This window comes from Cololabis saira, chromosome 15, assembly GCF_033807715.1.
Source record: "Cololabis saira isolate AMF1-May2022 chromosome 15, fColSai1.1, whole genome shotgun sequence".
Lineage (NCBI taxonomy): Eukaryota > Metazoa > Chordata > Actinopteri > Beloniformes > Belonidae > Cololabis > Cololabis saira.
Window position 1 is genome coordinate 44,817,204 of NC_084601.1, and position 19,277 is coordinate 44,836,480.

Sequence of the window (19,277 nt, forward strand, 5' to 3'; positions counted from 1 at the left end):
AAACTAACGTTCCAAACTAACGTTCCAAACTAACGCTCCAAACTAACGCTCCAAACTAACGTTCCAAACTAACGTACCAAACTAACGTACCAAACTAACGTACCAAACTAACGTTCCAAACTAACGTTCCAAACTAACGTTCCAAACTAACGCTCCAAACTAACGCACCAAACTAACGCACCAAACTAACGTACCAAACTAACGTACCAAACTAACGTACCAAACTAACGTACCAAACTAACGTACCAAACTAACGTACCAAACTAACGTACCAAACTAACGTTCCAAACTAACGTTCCAAACTAACGCTCCAAACTAACGCTCCAAACTAACGCTCCAAACTAACGCTCCAAACTAACGCACCAAACTAACGCACCAAACTAACGCACCAAACTAACGTACCAAACTAACGTTCCAAACTAAAGTTTTTCTCCCCCAGTAATGAGGCGTGTTGGCCACTAGAGGGCAGGATTTAGCAGCAGAGGTTTTTCTCCCCCAGTAATGAGGCGTGTTGGCCACTAGAGGGCAGGATTTAGCAGCAGAGGTTTTTCTCCCCCAGTAATGAGGCTTGTTGGCCACTAGAGGGCAGGATTTAGCAGCTTACACTGCAGAGTCTGGTCTGGTGAAACTGAAGCAGCTCAAGCTGAGAACTTTAAAAAGAAAAACAACAATACAAAGATACAAAAAGTATCTAAAAGTAAGTAAAAGGTCCTTCATCCCCACAGCCGTCAGACTGTATAATAAGCAACTGTAGCCGCCCGTGTGCAATAAACCTGTCTCTTTAAAAGTGCAATAACCACTAATACCTCACGTATTTTTGGAAATATTATCCGTTTACTTGGTGTTTACTACCTTTTTTCTCTCTTGTACATAGTCTTTTTCTACTTTTTATATTGCTCTTTTTTATTATTTAACTATTTATGGTTATTTCTATTTTACATTTTCTGTATAAAGCGTGTGTGTTTGTTTTTGCTGCTGCACGACTGAATTTCTCCTGTGGGAGATCAATAAAGTCTACTATTCTATTCTAAAAGGTACATTCAAGTCACTTGATTGGAAACCTGATGACTTCTGCGTTTAGTTCCTGCGTTTAGTTCCTGCGTTTAGTTCCTGCGTTTAGTTCCTGCGTTTAGTTCCTGCGTTTAGTTCCTGCGTTTATGAGCAGAAATGAATCCTGAACTGGACGATTCTGTTGATGAAAATGTTCTGGTTGGTTTTATCTTTATGTCTGCTATGTTTGTGTGTTTTCTTAGTTTTTTTCTATTTTTGAACAGATTTAACTGTATGGTTGTAATAATTGAAAACATTTTAATAAATATAGTGTAAAAAAAAAAATATATATACTGTATATATATCTAAAATAAATAAAGAAGCTAAGTAGCTTCCAACATGGCGGCTCCGCCAACGACGACGTCACGACGACCAAGTCCAATAATCAATAATCCAATAATCAGGTCCATGTTTGTTTAAAAGGTTTTAATTGATCACATTCATTCATGTGTTTGTTTAAAAGGTTTTAATTGATCACATTCATTCATTTATTTGTTTAAAAGGTTTTAATTGATCACATTCGTCAGAAATGAGACGGACGAGCTCGTAGCTCAACATGAAGGTTTGAAACAATAAAATTAGTCCAGAAACGTCCACGTCCTCGTCAGCGCTGGCAGGTGATCAGGTGATTATTGATCAGGTGATCAGGTGATTATTGATCAGGTGATTATTGATCAGGGGATCATTGATCAGGTGATTATTGATCAGGTGACCAGGTGCACTGCAAAAACTCAAAATCTTAACAAGAATATTCGTCTTATTTCTAGTTAAAATGTCTCATTTTAGTAAATAAATCTCATTCCACTTAAAACAAGACTCATCACTGGAAAAAACAACAATTTTCACCTGTTTCAAGTAGATTTTCACTTAAAATAAGTAGAAAAATCTGCCAGTGGAACAAGATTGTTTTGCTTGTAATGAGAAGATAAATCTTGTTCCACTGGCAGATTTTTCTACTTATTTCAAGTGAAAATTCAAATAAGTTATTTTTCTGGTAATGAGTTGTTTTAAGTGGAATGAGATTTTTTAAAAAGAAGAAAACTCAAAGGCACTCTTCTTCAAATATAAAAAGTCTTTATTTGAAATGGTTATTTCATGTGGAAGATGTTCCAGCTACAGATTACAGTTACAGATTACAGATTACAGTTACAGATTACAGTTACATATTACAGATTACAGTTTCAGCCACAGCTTCCTCAGGTGAAACACTCACCTGGGCAGGTGGAGGACACATGGAAACTAGAGAAATAACAGATCATGACCAATAAAAGGCTCCACCAATTGTTGAACAATTAAATACTGGAAATAGGAGAAGAAAGAACACGATCTGTAATGAAAAACAGTTACAAAAAAGGACTGAAATCAATATCCTCATTTAAACCTGGATGGACAGACAGACAGGGGCTTTCATTGGTAAATGTTAAAGGTTTCTCTCTGCAGAAGTAATTAGCTTTTCTAAAAGCTTAGAGCGGCCGATGGAAAAAATTAGATTTTTTTTACAAAAAATTAGACATTTTAAAGGAGCATGAGGCTCCTCTTAAGAAATGAGACTCTCTAAATCAGCGGTCGGCAACCCAAAATGTTTTAGATCCGTATTGGACCAAAAACACAAAAAACTAATATGTCTGGAGCCGCAAAAAATGAAAAGTCTTGTATCAGAATTAGAATGAAGGCAAATGGCGAAATGTTGAGAAAAAAGTCAAAATGTTGAGATTAAAAAGGAAAGGAAAAAAGAAGAAAAAAGAAGAAAAAAAAAAAGAAAAAAGAAGAAAGAAGAAAAAAGGAAACAAAGAGGAAAAAAAGAGAAAATAAAGAGGAAAAAAAAGAAAAAAAAAAAGGTCAAACATTTTCTAAAAAGCTCCAGGAGCCACTAGGGCGGCGCTAAAGAGCCGCATGCGGCTCCAGAGCCGCGGGTTGCCGACCCCTGGTCTAGCGCCACCCTTCACCACGACGGCCGTCGGGGGTACTGCAGCCAACAGTGAAGCCGGAACGGGAGAACGGGGAGAACGCACAAGATACGCTAGAGGGCTCGTTCTTTTTGGTTTGGAACGCTTCACCTGACATCATTACTAGAAAACTTAAAACATATACGCATTTTTTTCATAAACCCTGCCTCAATCCGGACTCAAGCTCCTTTAACTAGAAATAAGACAAATATTCCTGGTAAGATTTTGAGCTTTTGCAGTGCAGAGGTGAACCCTCTGGCAGGTGATCAGGTGATCATTGATCAGGTGATCATCGATGATTGATCAGGTGATCATTGATTGATCAGCGGTGCACCCTCTGGCAGGTGATCAGGTGATCATTGATTGATCAGCGGTGCACCCGTTGGCAGGTGATCAGGTATTCTGGAAAGGCCTGCGTGTCGTTGAAGATGACGAACATGGAGGGTTTGGTGATGTCGTCGGTCACGCTGTCGTAGCGCAGCGGCACGGCGCCCGTCTCCTTCAGCGGCGCAGTCTTCATGCCGTGGTCGCCCCGCGTGAAGTCGCCCGTCAGAACCTTCGACACCAGCACGAACTTGTACCCGTCCGCGTTCGGGGGCGAGTATTGATCCTGGACCGACAGGGCCGAGTTCACGGCAAAGTACACGCCCCGGCCGTAGACGGTGGCTGAAACAAGAGGTCAGAGGTTAAAGGTCACGCCCCGGCCGTAGACGGTGGCTGGAACGAGAGGTCAGAGGTTAAAGGTCACGCCCTAACGTTCCAAACTAACGTTCCAAACTAACGTACCAAACTAACGTTCCAAACTAACGTTCCAAACTAACGTTCCAAACTAACGTTCCAAACTAACGTACCAAACTAACGTACCAAACTAACGTACCAAACTAACGTTCCAAACTAACGTTCCAAACTAACGTACCAAACTAACGTTCCAAACTAACGTACCAAACTAACGTACCAAACTAACGTACCAAACTAACGTTCCAAACTAACGTTCCAAACTAACGTTCCAAACTAACGTTCCAAACTAACGTACCAAACTAACGTTCCAAACTAACGTTCCAAACTAACGTACCAAACTAACGTACCAAACTAACGGTCCAAACTAACGTACCAAACTAACGTACCAAACTAACGTTCCAAACTAACGTTCCAAACTAACGTACCAAACTAACGTTCCAAACTAACGTTCCAAACTAACGTACCAAACTAACGTACCAAACTAACGTTCCAAACTAACGTTCCAAACTAACGTTCCAAACTAACGTTCCAAACTAACGTTCCAAACTAACGTACCAAACTAACGTACCAAACTAACGTACCAAACTAACGTACCAAACTAACGTTCCAAACTAACGTTCCAAACTAACGTACCAAACTAACGTTCCCAACTAACGTTCCAAACTAACGTTCCAAACTAACGTACCAGACTAACGTACCAAACGTACCAAACTAACGTACCGAACTAACGTACCAAACTAACGTTCCAAACTAACGTTCCAAACTAACGTTCCAAACTAACGTTCCAAACTAACGTTCCAAACTAACGTACCAAACTAACGTACCAAACTAACGTTCCAAACTAACGTACCAAACGTACCAAACTAACGTTCCAAACTAACGTTCCAAACTAACGTACCAAACTAACGTACCAAACTAACGTTCCAAACTAACGTTCCAAACTAACGTAATAAACTAACGTTCCAAACTAACGTAATAAACTAACGTTCCAAACTAACGTAATAAACTAACGTTCCAAACTAACGTTCCAAACTAACGTTCCAAACTAACGTACCAAACTAACGTACCAAACTAACGTACCAAACTAACGTTCCAAACTAACGTTCCAAACTAACGTACCAAACTAACGTTCCAAACTAACGTTCCAAACTAACGTACCAAACTAACGTACCAAACTAACGGTCCAAACTAACGTACCAAACTAACGTACCAAACTAACGTTCCAAACTAACGTTCCAAACTAACGTACCAAACTAACGTTCCAAACTAACGTTCCAAACTAACGTACCAAACTAACGTACCAAACTAACGTTCCAAACTAACGTTCCAAACTAACGTTCCAAACTAACGTTCCAAACTAACGTTCCAAACTAACGTACCAAACTAACGTACCAAACTAACGTACCAAACTAACGTACCAAACTAACGTACCAAACTAACGTTCCAAACTAACGTTCCAAACTAACGTACCAAACTAACGTTCCCAACTAACGTTCCAAACTAACGTTCCAAACTAACGTACCAGACTAACGTACCAAACGTACCAAACTAACGTACCGAACTAACGTACCAAACTAACGTTCCAAACTAACGTTCCAAACTAACGTTCCAAACTAACGTTCCAAACTAACGTTCCAAACTAACGTACCAAACTAACGTACCAAACTAACGTTCCAAACTAACGTACCAAACGTACCAAACTAACGTTCCAAACTAACGTTCCAAACTAACGTACCAAACTAACGTACCAAACTAACGTTCCAAACTAACGTTCCAAACTAACGTAATAAACTAACGTTCCAAACTAACGTAATAAACTAACGTTCCAAACTAACGTAATAAACTAACGTTCCAAACTAACGTTCCAAACTAACGTTCCAAACTAACGTACCAAACTAACGTACCAAACTAACGTTCCAAACTCACGTTCCAAACTCACGTTCCAAACTAACGTACCAAACTAACGTACCAAACTAACGTTCCAAACTAACGTACCAAACGTACCAAACTAACGTACCCAACTAACGTACCAAACTAACGTTCCAAACTAACGTTCCAAACTAACGTTCCAAACTAACGTTCCAAACTAACGTTCCAAACTAACGTACCAAACTAACGTACCAAACTAACGTTCCAAACTAACGTACCAAACGTACCAAACTAACGTTCCAAACTAACGTTCCAAACTAACGTACCAAACTAACGTACCAAACTAACGTTCCAAACTAACGTTCCAAACTAACGTAATAAACTAACGTTCCAAACTAACGTAATAAACTAACGTTCCAAACTAACGTAATAAACTAACGTTCCAAACTAACGTTCCAAACTAACGTTCCAAACTAACGTACCAAACTAACGTACCAAACTAACGTTCCAAACTCACGTTCCAAACTAACGTACCAAACTAACGTACCAAACTAACGTTCCAAACTAACGTTCCAAACTAACGTTCCAAACTAACGTTCCAAACTAACGTTCCAAACTAACGTACCAAACTAACGTACCAAACTAACGTACCAAACTAACGTTTCAAACTAACGCTCCAAACTAACGTTCCAAACTAACATTCCAAACTAACGTACCAAACTAACGTACCAAACTAACGTACCAAACTAACGTTCCAAACTAACGTTCCAAACTAACGTTCCAAACTAACGTTCCAAACTAACGTACCAAACTAACGTTCCAAACTAACGTTCCAAACTAACGTACCAAACTAACGTACCAAACTAACGTTCCAAACTAACGTTCCAAACTAACGTTGCAAACTAACGTACCAAACTAAAGTATCAAACTAACGTACCAAACTAACGTACGACTGAACGTACCAAACTAACGTTCCAAACTAGCGTTCCAAACTAACGTACCAAACTAACGTACCAAACTAACGTTCCAAACTAACGTACCAAACTAACGTACCAAACTAACGTACCAAACTAAAGTATCAAACTAACGTTCCAAACTAACGTACGACTGAACGTACCAAACTAACGTACCAAACTAACGTACGACTGAACGTACCAAACTAACGTACCAAACTAACGTACCAAACTAACGTACGACTGAACGTACCAAACTAACGTACCAAACTAACGTACCAAACTAACGTTCCAAACTAACGTTCCAAACTAACGTACCAAACTAACGTACCAAACTAACGTACGACTGAACGTACCAAACTAAAGTATCAAACTAACGTTCCAAACTAACGTTCCAAACTAACGTTCCAAACTAACGTTCCAAACTAACGTACCAAACTAACGTTCCAAACTAACGTTCCAAACTAACGTTCCAAACTAACGTTCCAAACTAACGTTCCAAACTAACGTTCCAAACTCACGTTCCAAACTAACGTACCAAACTAACGTACCAAACTAACGTACCAAACTAACGTACCAAACTAACGTACCAAACTAACGTACCAAACTAACGTACCAAACTAACGTTCCAAACTAACGTACCAAACTAACGTACCAAACTAACGTACCAAACTAACGTACCAAACTAACGTACCAAACTAACGTACCAAACTAACGTTCCAAACTAACGTTCCAAACTAACGTTCTAAACTAACGTTTCAAACTAACGTTTCAAACTAACGCTCCAAACTAACGTTCCAAACTAACGTTCCAAACTAACGTACCAAACTAACGTTCCAAACTAACGTTCCAAACTAACGTTGCAAACTAACGTTCCAAACTAACATACCAAACTAACGTACCAAACTAACGTTCCAAACTAACGTACGACTGAACGTACCAAACTAACGTTCCAAACTAACGTTGCAAACTAACGTTCCAAACTAACGTTCCAAACTAACGTTGCAAACTAACGTACCAAACTAACGTACCAAACTAACGTACCAAACTAACGTTCCAAACTAACGTTCCAAACTAACGTTCCAAACTAACGTTCCAAACTAACGTACCAAACTAACGTACCAAACTAACGTACCAAACTAACGTTCCAAACTAACGTTCCAAACTAACGTTGCAAACTAACGTTCCAAACTAACATACCAAACTAACGTACCAAACTAACGTTCCAAACTAACGTACGACTGAACGTACCAAACTAACGTTCCAAACTAACGTTCCAAACTAACGTTGCAAACTAACGTTCCAAACTAACGTTCCAAACTAACGTTGCAAACTAACGTACCAAACTAACGTTGCAAACTAACGTACCAAACTAACGTACCAAACTAACGTACCAAACTAACGTTCCAAACTAACGTTCCAAACTAACGTTCCAAACTAACGTTCCAAACTAACGTTGCAAACTAACGTACCAAACTAACGTACGACTGAACGTACCAAACTAACGTTCCAAACTAACGTACCAAACTAACGTACGACTGAACGTACCAAACTAACGTACCAAAGTAACGTTCCAAACTAACGTACCAAACTAACGTTCCAAACTAACGTTCCAAACTAACGTACCAAACTAACGTTCCAAACTAACGTTCCAAACTAACGCTCCAAACTAACGTACCAAACTAACGTACCAAACTAACGTACCAAACTAACGTTCCAAACTAACGTACCAAACTAACGTACCAAACTAACGTTCCAAACTAACGTTCCAAACTAACGTACCAAACTAAAGTATCAAACTAACGTTCCAAACTAACGTACGACTGAACGTACCAAACTAACGTGCCAAACTAACGTACGACTGAACGTACCAAACTAACGTACGACTGAACGTACCAAACTAACGTACCAAACTAACGTACCAAACTAACGTACCAAACTAACGTTCCAAACTAACGTTGCAAACTAACGTTCCAAACTAACGTTCCAAACTAACGTACCAAACTAACGTTCCAAACTAACGTACCAAACTAACGTTCCAAACTAACGTTGCAAACTAACGTTCCAAACTAACGTACCAAACTAACGTACCAAACTAACGTACGACTGAATGTACCAAACTAACGTTCCAAACTAACGTACCAAACTAACGTACCAAACTAACGTTCCAAACTAACGTACCAAACTAACGTTCCAAACTAACGTTCCAAACTAACGTACCAAACTAACGTACCGAACTAACGTTCCGAACTAACGTACCGAACTAATGTTCCAAACTAACGTACCAAACTATCGTACCAAACTAACGTACTGTGGCAGGATGAGGCTCGACTCCAGAGGTTGGTAAAACACGTCTTTATTCCGTGACAGCGGAATCCAACTGACCAAAAGAACTGTCAGTTGACAACTGTAAACTAACACACGTTGCTGAGCAACCAAATAAATGCTTGTGACCACGCCCCCTTCCATACAGTCCTGATGGGTGCGAGGTCCGTTATTGTGTCCGCCACAGTACCAAACTAACGTACCAAACTAACGTACCAAACTAACGTTCCAAACTAACGTTCCAAACTAACGTTCCAAACTAACGTTTCAAACTAACGTTTCAAACTAACGTTCCAAACTAACGTTCCAAACTAACGTTCCAAACTAACGTTTCAAACTAACGTTCCAAACTAACGTTCCAAACTAACGTACCAAACTAACGTTCCAAACTAACGTTCCAAACTAACGTTCCAAACTAACGTTTCAAACTAACGTTTCAAACTAACGTACCAAACTAACGTTCCAAACTAACGTACCAAACTAACGTACCAAACTAACGTTCCAAACTAACGTTCCAAACTAACGTTGCAAACTAACGTACCAAACTAAAGTATCAAACTAACGTTCCAAACTAACGTACGACTGAACGTACCAAACTAACGTACCAAACTAACGTACGACTGAACGTACCAAACTAACGTACCAAACTAACGTACCAAACTAACGTACGACTGAACGTACCAAACTAACGCACCAAACTAACGTTCCAAACTAACGTACCAAACTAACGTACCAAACTAACGTACCAAACTAACGTTCCAAAGTAACGTACCAAACTAACGTTACAAACTAACGTTCCAAACTAACGTTCCAAACTAACGTACCAAACTAACGTTCCAAACTAACGTACCAAACTAACGTACCAAACTAACGTACGACTGAACGTACCAAACTAACGTACCAAACTAACGTACCAAATTAACGTTCCAAACTAACGTACCAAACTAACGTACGACTGAACGTACCAAACTAACGTACCAAACTAACGTTCCAAACTAACGTTCCAAACTAACGTTCCAAACTAACGTACCAAACTAACGTACCAAACTAACGTACCAAACTAACGTTCCAAACTAACGTTCCAAACTAACGTACCAAACTAACGTTCCAAACTAACGCTCCAAACTAACGTAATAAACTAACGTTCCAAACTAACCTTCCAAACTAACGTACCAAACTAACGTTCCAAACTAACGTTCCAAACTAACGTTCCAAACTAACGTACCAAACTAACGTACCAAACTAACGTACCAAACTAACGTTCCAAAATCACGTACCAAACTAACGTACCAAACTAACGTTCCAAACTAACGTACCAAACTAACGTACCAAACTAACGTACCAAACTAACGTACCAAACTAACGTTCCAAACTAACGTTCCAAACTAACGTTCCAAACTAACGTATCAAACTAACGTTCCAAACTAACGTACGACTGAACGTACCAAACTAACGTACGACTGAACGTACCAAACTAACATTCCAAACTAACGTTCCAAACTAACGTTCCAAACTAACGTTCCAAACTAACGTTTCAAACTAACGTTTCAAACTAACGTTTCAAACTAACGTTCCAAACTAACGTTCCAAACTAACGTACCAAACTAACGTTCCAAACTAACGTTCCAAACTAACGTTCCAAACTAACGTTTCAAACTAACGTTTCAAACTAACGTACCAAACTAACGTTCCAAACTAACGTACCAAACTAACGTACCAAACTAACGTTCCAAACTAACGTTCCAAACTAACGTTGCAAACTAACGTACCAAACTAAAGTATCAAACTAACGTACCAAACTAACGTACGACTGAACGTACCAAACTAACGTTCCAAACTAACGTACCAAACTAACGTTCCAAACTAACGTACCAAACTAACGTACCAAACTAACGTACCAAACTAACGTACCAAACTAACGTTCCAAAGTAACGTACCAAACTAACGTTACAAACTAACGTTACAAACTAACGTACCAAACTAACGTACCAAACTAACGTACGACTGAACGTACCAAACTAACGTACCAAACTAACGTACCAAATTAACGTTCCAAACTAACGTACCAAACTAACGTACGACTGAAAGTACCAAACTAACGTACCAAACTAACGTACCAAACTAACGTTCCAAACTAACGTTCCAAACTAACGCTCCAAACTAACGTAATAAACTAACGTTCCAAACTAACGTACCAAACTAACGTACCAAACTAACGTTCCAAACTAACGTTCCAAACTAACGTTCCAAACTAACGTTCCAAACTAACGTACCAAACTAACGTTCCAAACTAAGGTACCAAACTAACGTTCCAAACTAACGTTCCAAAATAACGTTCCAAACTAACGTTCCAAACTAACGTTCCAAACTAACGTATCAAACTAACGTTCCAAACTAACGTACGACTGAACGTACCAAACTAACGTACCAAACTAACGTTCCAAACTAACGTTCCAAACTAACGTTCCAAACTAACGTACCAAACTAACGTTCCAAACTCACGTACCAAACTAACGTACCAAACTAACGTACCAAACTAACGTTCCAAACTAACGTTCCAAACTAACGTTCCAAACTAACGTTCCAAACTAACGTACCAAACTAACGTTCCAAACTCACGTACCAAACTAACGTACCAAACTAACGTTCCAAACTAACGTTCCAAACTAACGTTCCAAACTAACGTTCCAAACTAACGTTGCAAACTAACGTTCCAAACTAACGTTCCAAACTAACGTTCCAAACTAAAGTATCAAACTAACGTTCCAAACTAACGTACCAAACTAACGTTCCAAACTAACGTTCCAAACTAACGTTCCAAACTAACGTTTCAAACTAACGTTTCAAACTAACGTACCAAACTAACGTTCCAAACTAACGTACCAAACTAACGTACCAAACTAACGTTCCAAACTAACGTTCCAAACTAACGTTGCAAACTAACGTACCAAACTAAAGTATCAAACTAACGTACCAAACTAACGTACGACTGAACGTACCAAACTAACGTTCCAAACTAACGTACCAAACTAACGTTCCAAACTAACGTACCAAACTAACGTACCAAACTAACGTACCAAACTAACGTACCAAACTAACGTACCAAACTAACGTTCCAAAGTAACGTACCAAACTAACGTTACAAACTAACGTTACAAACTAACGTACCAAACTAACGTACCAAACTAACGTACGACTGAACGTACCAAACTAACGTACCAAACTAACGTACCAAATTAACGTTCCAAACTAACGTACCAAACTAACGTACGACTGAAAGTACCAAACTAACGTACCAAACTAACGTACCAAACTAACGTTCCAAACTAACGTTCCAAACTAACGCTCCAAACTAACGTAATAAACTAACGTTCCAAACTAACGTACCAAACTAACGTACCAAACTAACGTTCCAAACTAACGTTCCAAACTAACGTTCCAAACTAACGTTCCAAACTAACGTACCAAACTAACGTTCCAAACTAAGGTACCAAACTAACGTTCCAAACTAACGTTCCAAAATAACGTTCCAAACTAACGTTCCAAACTAACGTATCAAACTAACGTTCCAAACTAACGTACGACTGAACGTACCAAACTAACGTACCAAACTAACGTTCCAAACTAACGTTCCAAACTAACGTTCCAAACTAACGTTCCAAACTAACGTACCAAACTAACGTTCCAAACTCACGTACCAAACTAACGTACCAAACTAACGTACCAAACTAACGTTCCAAACTAACGTTCCAAACTAACGTTCCAAACTAACGTTCCAAACTAACGTTCCAAACTAACGTACCAAACTAACGTTCCAAACTCACGTACCAAACTAACGTACCAAACTAACGTTCCAAACTAACGTTCCAAACTAACGTTCCAAACTAACGTTCCAAACTAACGTTGCAAACTAACGTTCCAAACTAACGTTCCAAACTAACGTTCCAAACTAAAGTATCAAACTAACGTTCCAAACTAACGTTCCAAACTAACGTACCAAACTAATGTACCAAACTAACGTTCCAAACTAACGTACCAAACTAATGTATCAAACTAACGTTCCAAACTAACGTTCCAAACTAACGTACCAAACTAACGTACCAAACTAACGTACGACTGAACGTACCAAACTAACGTTCCAAACTAACGTACCAAACTAATGTATCAAACTAACGTTCCAAACTAACGTTCCAAACTAACGTTCCAAACTTACGTACCAAACTAACGTTCCAAACTAACGTTCCAAACTAACGTACCAAACTAACGTTCCAAACTAACGTTCCAAACTAACGTTCCAAACTAACGTATCAAACTCACGTACCAAACTAACGTTCCAAACTAACGTACCAAACTAATGTATCAAACTAACGTTCCAAACTAACGTTCCAAACTAACGTTCCAAACTAACGTACCAAACTAACGTTCCAAACTAACGTTCCAAACTAACGTTCCAAACTAACGTATCAAACTCACGTACCAAACTAACGTTCCAAACTAACGTTCCAAACTAACGTACAAGGTTAGAGGTCAGAGGTCGGGGTTAAAGGTCAGAGGTCAGGGTTAGAGGTCAGGGGTCAGACCTACCGTTTTTCCCACAGAAGCTGCGGTTGAACCCGTGGACACAGATCTCCCTGACGGAGTCCTGGCCCGTCCCGTGGTACAGCGTCCTCTCCACCTGCGGGTGCGACGACTGTTGCAGAACGCTGGCCTTTTTCAGCTTGTACTGGTTGTAGAGAAGACGGTTCATCAGCTTCTCCACCTGAGGACAGGTGAGGACAGGTACAGGTGAGGACAGGTACAGGTGAGAGACAGGTACAGGTGAGGACAGGTACTGGTACAGGTGAGGACAGGTACAGGTGAGGACAGGTACAGGTGAGAGACAAGTACAGGTGAGGGACAAGTACAGGTGAGGGACAAGTACAGGTGAGGGACAAGTACAGGTGAGGGACAAGTACAGGTGAGGACGTACGTTTTTGCGTGCGAGCGTGCGTTTTGCGTGCGTTTTTTCGGGCATTCGTTCTTTTGTGCGTTTTCGACATTTCAACTTTTTTCCCAAAATTTCTACTTTTTTCTCAAAATTTCTACTTTTTTCCGACTTTTTTCATCGAAATTTTAACTTTTTCATAAAAAATTCAACCTTTTTCTCAAAATTTCAACTTTTTTCTCTGAATTCAAATTTTTCATAAAAAATTTGACCAAACCAAACCTGGAGACTCGTGTTCTAAACCATACGGGTACCGGTCCAGAAATTTTGAGAAAAAAGTCGAGAAAAGTGTCGGAATTTTGAGAAAAAAGTCGGAATTTTTGAGAAAAAAGTCGGAATTTTTGAGAAAAAATTTGAAATTTTTATGAAAAAGTTGAAATGTCGAAAACGCAATCTCACCTGTACTGGTTAATCTGTACTGGTTAATCTCACCTGTATTGGTTAATCTCATCTGTACTGGTTAATCTCACCTGTACTGGTTAATCTCACCTGTACTGGTTAATCTCACCTGTACTGGTTAATCTCACCTGTACTGGTTAATCTCACCTGTACTGGTTAATCTCACCTGTACTGGTTAATCTCACCTGTTAATCTCACCTGTACTGGTTAATCTCACCTGTACTGGTTATTCTCACCTGTACTGGTTAATCTCACCTGTACTGGTTAATCTGTACTGGTTAATCTGTACTGGTTAATCTCACCTGTACTGGTTAATCTCACCTGTACTGGTTAATCTCACCTGTACTGGTTAATCTCACCTGTACTGGTTAATCTCACCTGTTAATCTCACCTGTACTGGTTAATCTGTACTGGTTAATCTCACCTTTACTGGTTATTCTCACCTGTCCTGGTTAATCTCACCTGTTAATCTCACCTGTACTGGTTAATCTCACCTGTACTGGTTAATCTCACCTGTACTGGTTAATCTCACCTGTCCTGGTTAATCTCACCTGTTAATCTCACCTGTACTGGTTAATCTCACCTGTACTGGTTAATCTCACCTGTACTGGTTAATCTCACCTGTACTGGTTAATCTCACCTGTTAATCTCGCCTGTACTGGTTAATCTCACCTGTACTGGTTAATCTCACCTGTACTGGTTAATCTGTACTGGTTAATCTCACCTGTACTGGTTAATCTCACCTGTACTGGTTAATCTCACCTGTACTGGTTAATCTCACCTGTACTGGTTAATCTCACCTGGATGATCCGGATCTTGCTGTGATACTCGTTGATCGTCTCGTAGAAAGTCTTGACGACTTCCTGGAACTCGTCAGACTCCTCCCCCACCCTGGTGGCCTCCGGCAGGTGAGACAGCAGAGAGTATTCTTCTTCTGTGGTGAATAAAGAGTTACAGGTGAGACAGCAGGGAGTATTCTTCTTCTGTGGTGAATAAAGAGTTACAGGTGAGACAGCAGGGAGTATTCTTCTTCTGTGGTGAGACGCTAGTTACAATCTGTACATGTGTACGTTAGTTTGGAACGTTAGTTTGGAACGTTAGTTTGGTACGTTAGTTTGGAACGTTAGTTTGGTACGTTAGTTTGGTACGTTAGTTTGGTACGTTAGTTTGGTACGTTAGTTTGGTACGTTAGTTTGGTACGTTAGTTTGGAACGTTAGTTTGGAACGTTAGTTTGGTACGTTGGTTTGGAACGTTAGTTTGGTACGTTAGTTTGGAACGTTAGTTTGGTACGTTAGTTTGGTACGTTAGTTTGGTACGTTAGTTTGGTACGTTAGTTTGGTACGTTCAGTCGTACGTTAGTTTGGTACGTTAGTTTGGAACGTTAGTTTGGTACGTTAGTTTGGAACGTTAGTTTGGAACGTTAGTTTGGTACGTTAGTTTGGTACGTTAGTTTGGTACGTTAGTTTGGAACGTTAGTTTGGTACGTTAGTTTGGTACGTTAGTTTGGTACGTTCAGTCGTACGTTAGTTTGGTATGTTAGTTTGGTACGTTAGTTTGGTACGTTAGTTTGGAACGTTAGTTTGGAACGTTAGTTTGGTACGTTAGTTTGGTACGTTAGTTTGGTACGTTAGTTTGGAACGTTAGTTTGGTACGTTAGTTTGGTACGTTAGTTTGGTACGTTAGTTTGGTACGTTAGTTTGGTACGTTCAGTCGTACGTTAGTTTGGTACGTTAGTTTGGAACGTTAGTTTGGTACGTTAGTTTGGAACGTTAGTTTGGAACGTTAGTTTGGTACGTTAGTTTGGAACGTTAGTTTGGTACGTTAGTTTGGTACGTTAGTTTGGTACGTTAGTTTGGTACGTTAGTTTGGTACGTTCAGTCGTACGTTAGTTTGGTACGTTAGTTTGGAACGTTAGTTTGGTACGTTAGTTTGGAACGTTAGTTTGGAACGTTAGTTTGGTACGTTAGTTTGGTACGTTAGTTTGGTACGTTAGTTTGGAACGTTAGTTTGGTACGTTAGTTTGGTACGTTAGTTTGGTACGTTCAGTCGTACGTTAGTTTGGTATGTTAGTTTGGTACGTTAGTTTGGTACGTTAGTTTGGAACGTTAGTTTGGTACGTTAGTTTGGAACGTTAGTTTGGTACGTTAGTTTGGTACGTTAGTTTGGTACGTTAGTTTGGAACGTTAGTTTGGTACGTTAGTTTGGTACGTTAGTTTGGTACGTTAGTTTGGAACGTTAGTTTGGAACGTTAGTTTGGTACGTTCAGTCGTACGTTAGTTTGGTACGTTAGTTTGGTACGTTAGTTTGGTACGTTAGTTTGGTACGTTAGTTTGGAACGTTAGTTTGGAACGTTAGTTTGGTACGTTAGTTTATTACGTTAGTTTGGAACGTTAGTTTGGTACGTTAGTTTGGTACGTTAGTTTGGTACGTTAGTTTGGAACGTTAGTTTATTACGTTAGTTTGGAACGTTAGTTTGGTACGTTAGTTTGGTACGTTAGTTTGGAACGTTAGTTTGGTACGTTAGTTCGGTACGTTAGTTCGGTACGTTAGTTTGGAACTTTAGTTTGGAACGTTAGTTTGGTACGTTAGTTTGGTACGTTAGTTTGGAACGTGAGTTTGGAACGTTAGTTTGGTACGTTAGTTTGGTACGTTAGTTCGGTACGTTAGTTCGGTACGTTAGTTTGGAACGTTAGTTTGGTACGTTAGTTTGGTACGTTAGTTTGGAACGTTAGTTCGGTACGTTAGTTTGGAACGTTAGTTCGGTACGTTAGTTCGGTACGTTAGTTCGGAACGTTAGTTCGGAACGTTAGTTCGGTACGTTAGTTTGGAACGTTAGTTTGGTACGTTAGTTTGGTACGTTAGTTTGGTACGTTGGTTTGGAACGTTAGTTTGGAACGTTAGTTTGGTACGTTAGTTTGGAACGTTAGTTTGGTACGTTAGTTTGGAACGTTAGTTTGGTAGGTTAGTTTGGAACGTTAGTTTGGTACGTTAGTTTGGAACGTTAGTTTGGAACGTTAGTTTGGAACGTTAGTTTGGAACGTTAGTTTGGTACGTTAGTTTGGAACGTTAGTTTGGAACGTTAGTTCGGTACGTTAGTTTGGAACGTTAGTTTGGAACGTTAGTTTGGAACGTTAGTTTGGTACGTTAGTTCGGTACGTTAGTTCGGAACGTTAGTTCGGAACGTTAGTTTGGAACGTTAGTTTGGTACGTTAGTTTGGTACATTAGTTTGGAACGTTAGTTTGGAACGTTAGTTTGGTACGTTCAGTCGAACATTAGTTTGATACGTTAGCTTGGAACGTTAGTTTGGAACGTTAGTTTCGTACGTTCAGTCGAACGTTAGTTTCATACGTTCAGTCGAACGTTAGTTTGGAACGTTAGTTTGGTACGTTAGTTTGGTACGTTAGTTTGGAACGTTAGTTCGGAACGTTAGTTTGGTACGTTAGTTTGGTACGTTAGTTTGGTACGTTAGTTTGGAACGTTAGTTTGGTACGTTAGTTTGGTACATTAGTTTGGAACGTTAGTTGGTACGTTAGTTTGGAACGTTATTTTGGAACGTTAGTTTGGTACGTTCAGTCGAACATTAGTTTGATACGTTAGCTTGGAACGTTAGTTTGGAACGTTAGTTTCGTACGTTCAGTCGAACGTTAGTTTCATACGTTCAGTCGAACGTTAGTTTGGAACGTTAGTTTGGAACGTTAGTTTCGTACGTTCAGTCGAACGTTAGTTTCATACGTTCAGTCGAACGTTAGTTTGGAACGTTAGTTTGGAACGTTAGTTTGGAACGTTAGTTTGGAACGTTAGTTCGGAACGTTAGTTTGGAACGTTAGTTTGGTACGTTAGTTTGGTACATTAGTTTGGAACGTTAGTTTGGTACGTTAGTTTGGTACATTAGTTTGGAACGTTAGTTGGTACGTTAGTTTGGAACGTTAGTTTGGTACGTTCAGTCGAACATTAGTTTGATACGTTAGCTTGGAACGTTAGTTTGGAACGTTAGTTTCGTACGTTCAGTCGAACGTTAGTTTCATACGTTCAGTCGAACGTTAGTTTGGAACGTTAGTTTGGTACGTTAGTTCGGTACGTTAGTTCGGTACGTTAGTTTGGAACTTTAGTTTGGAACGTTAGTTTGGTACGTTAGTTTGGTACGTTAGTTTGGAACGTGAGTTTGGAACGTTAGTTTGGTACGTTAGTTTGGTACGTTAGTTTGGTACGTTAGTTTGGTACGTTAGTTTGGAACGTTAGTTTGGTACGTTAGTTTGGTACGTTAGTTTGGAACGTTAGTTCGGTACGTTAGTTTGGAACGTTAGTTCGGTACGTTAGTTCGGTACGTTAGTTCGGAACGTTAGTTCGGAACGTTAGTTCGGTACGTTAGTTTGGAACGTTAGTTTGGTACGTTAGTTTGGTACGTTAGTTTGGTACGTTGGTTTGGAACGTTAGTTTGGAACGTTAGTTTGGTACGTTAGTTTGGAACGTTAGTTTGGTACGTTAGTTTGGAACGTTAGTTTGGTAGGTTAGTTTGGAACGTTAGTTTGGTACGTTAGTTTGGAACGTTAGTTTGGAACGTTAGTTTGGAACGTTAGTTTGGAACGTTAGTTTGGTACGTTAGTTTGGAACGTTAGTTTGGAACGTTAGTTCGGTACGTTAGTTTGGAACGTTAGTTTGGTACGTTAGTTTGGTACATTAGTTTGGAACGTTAGTTGGTACGTTAGTTTGGAACGTTATTTTGGAACGTTAGTTTGGTACGTTCAGTCGAACATTAGTTTGATACGTTAGCTTGGAACGTTAGTTTGGAACGTTAGTTTCGTACGTTCAGTCGAACGTTAGTTTCATACGTTCAGTCGAACGTTAGTTTGGAACGTTAGTTTGGAACGTTAGTTTCGTACGTTCAGTCGAACGTTAGTTTCATACGTTCAGTCGAACGTTAGTTTGGAACGTTAGTTTGGAACGTTAGTTTGGAACGTTAGTTTGGAACGTTAGTTCGGAACGTTAGTTTGGAACGTTAGTTTGGTACGTT

The 19,277-nt window shown here is 39.5% G+C and overlaps 1 protein-coding gene across 1 annotated transcript in view; it reads right to left on the reverse strand.

Annotated features, from left to right (window-relative positions):
- Positions 1 to 3,348: 3,348 nt before the first annotated feature.
- LOC133460972 (protein mono-ADP-ribosyltransferase PARP10-like) overlaps positions 3,349 to 19,277 on the reverse strand; it is a gene marked incomplete at its 5' end in the record, with an annotated part of 43,373 nt that continues 27,444 nt past the window's right edge. The window contains 3 exons of the mRNA XM_061741681.1: positions 3,349 to 3,662; positions 13,466 to 13,640; positions 15,065 to 15,198. Of these exons, the coding sequence (XP_061597665.1) occupies positions 3,364 to 3,662; positions 13,466 to 13,640; positions 15,065 to 15,198 (608 nt within the window). The remainder of the gene's footprint in view (positions 3,663 to 13,465; positions 13,641 to 15,064; positions 15,199 to 19,277) is intronic.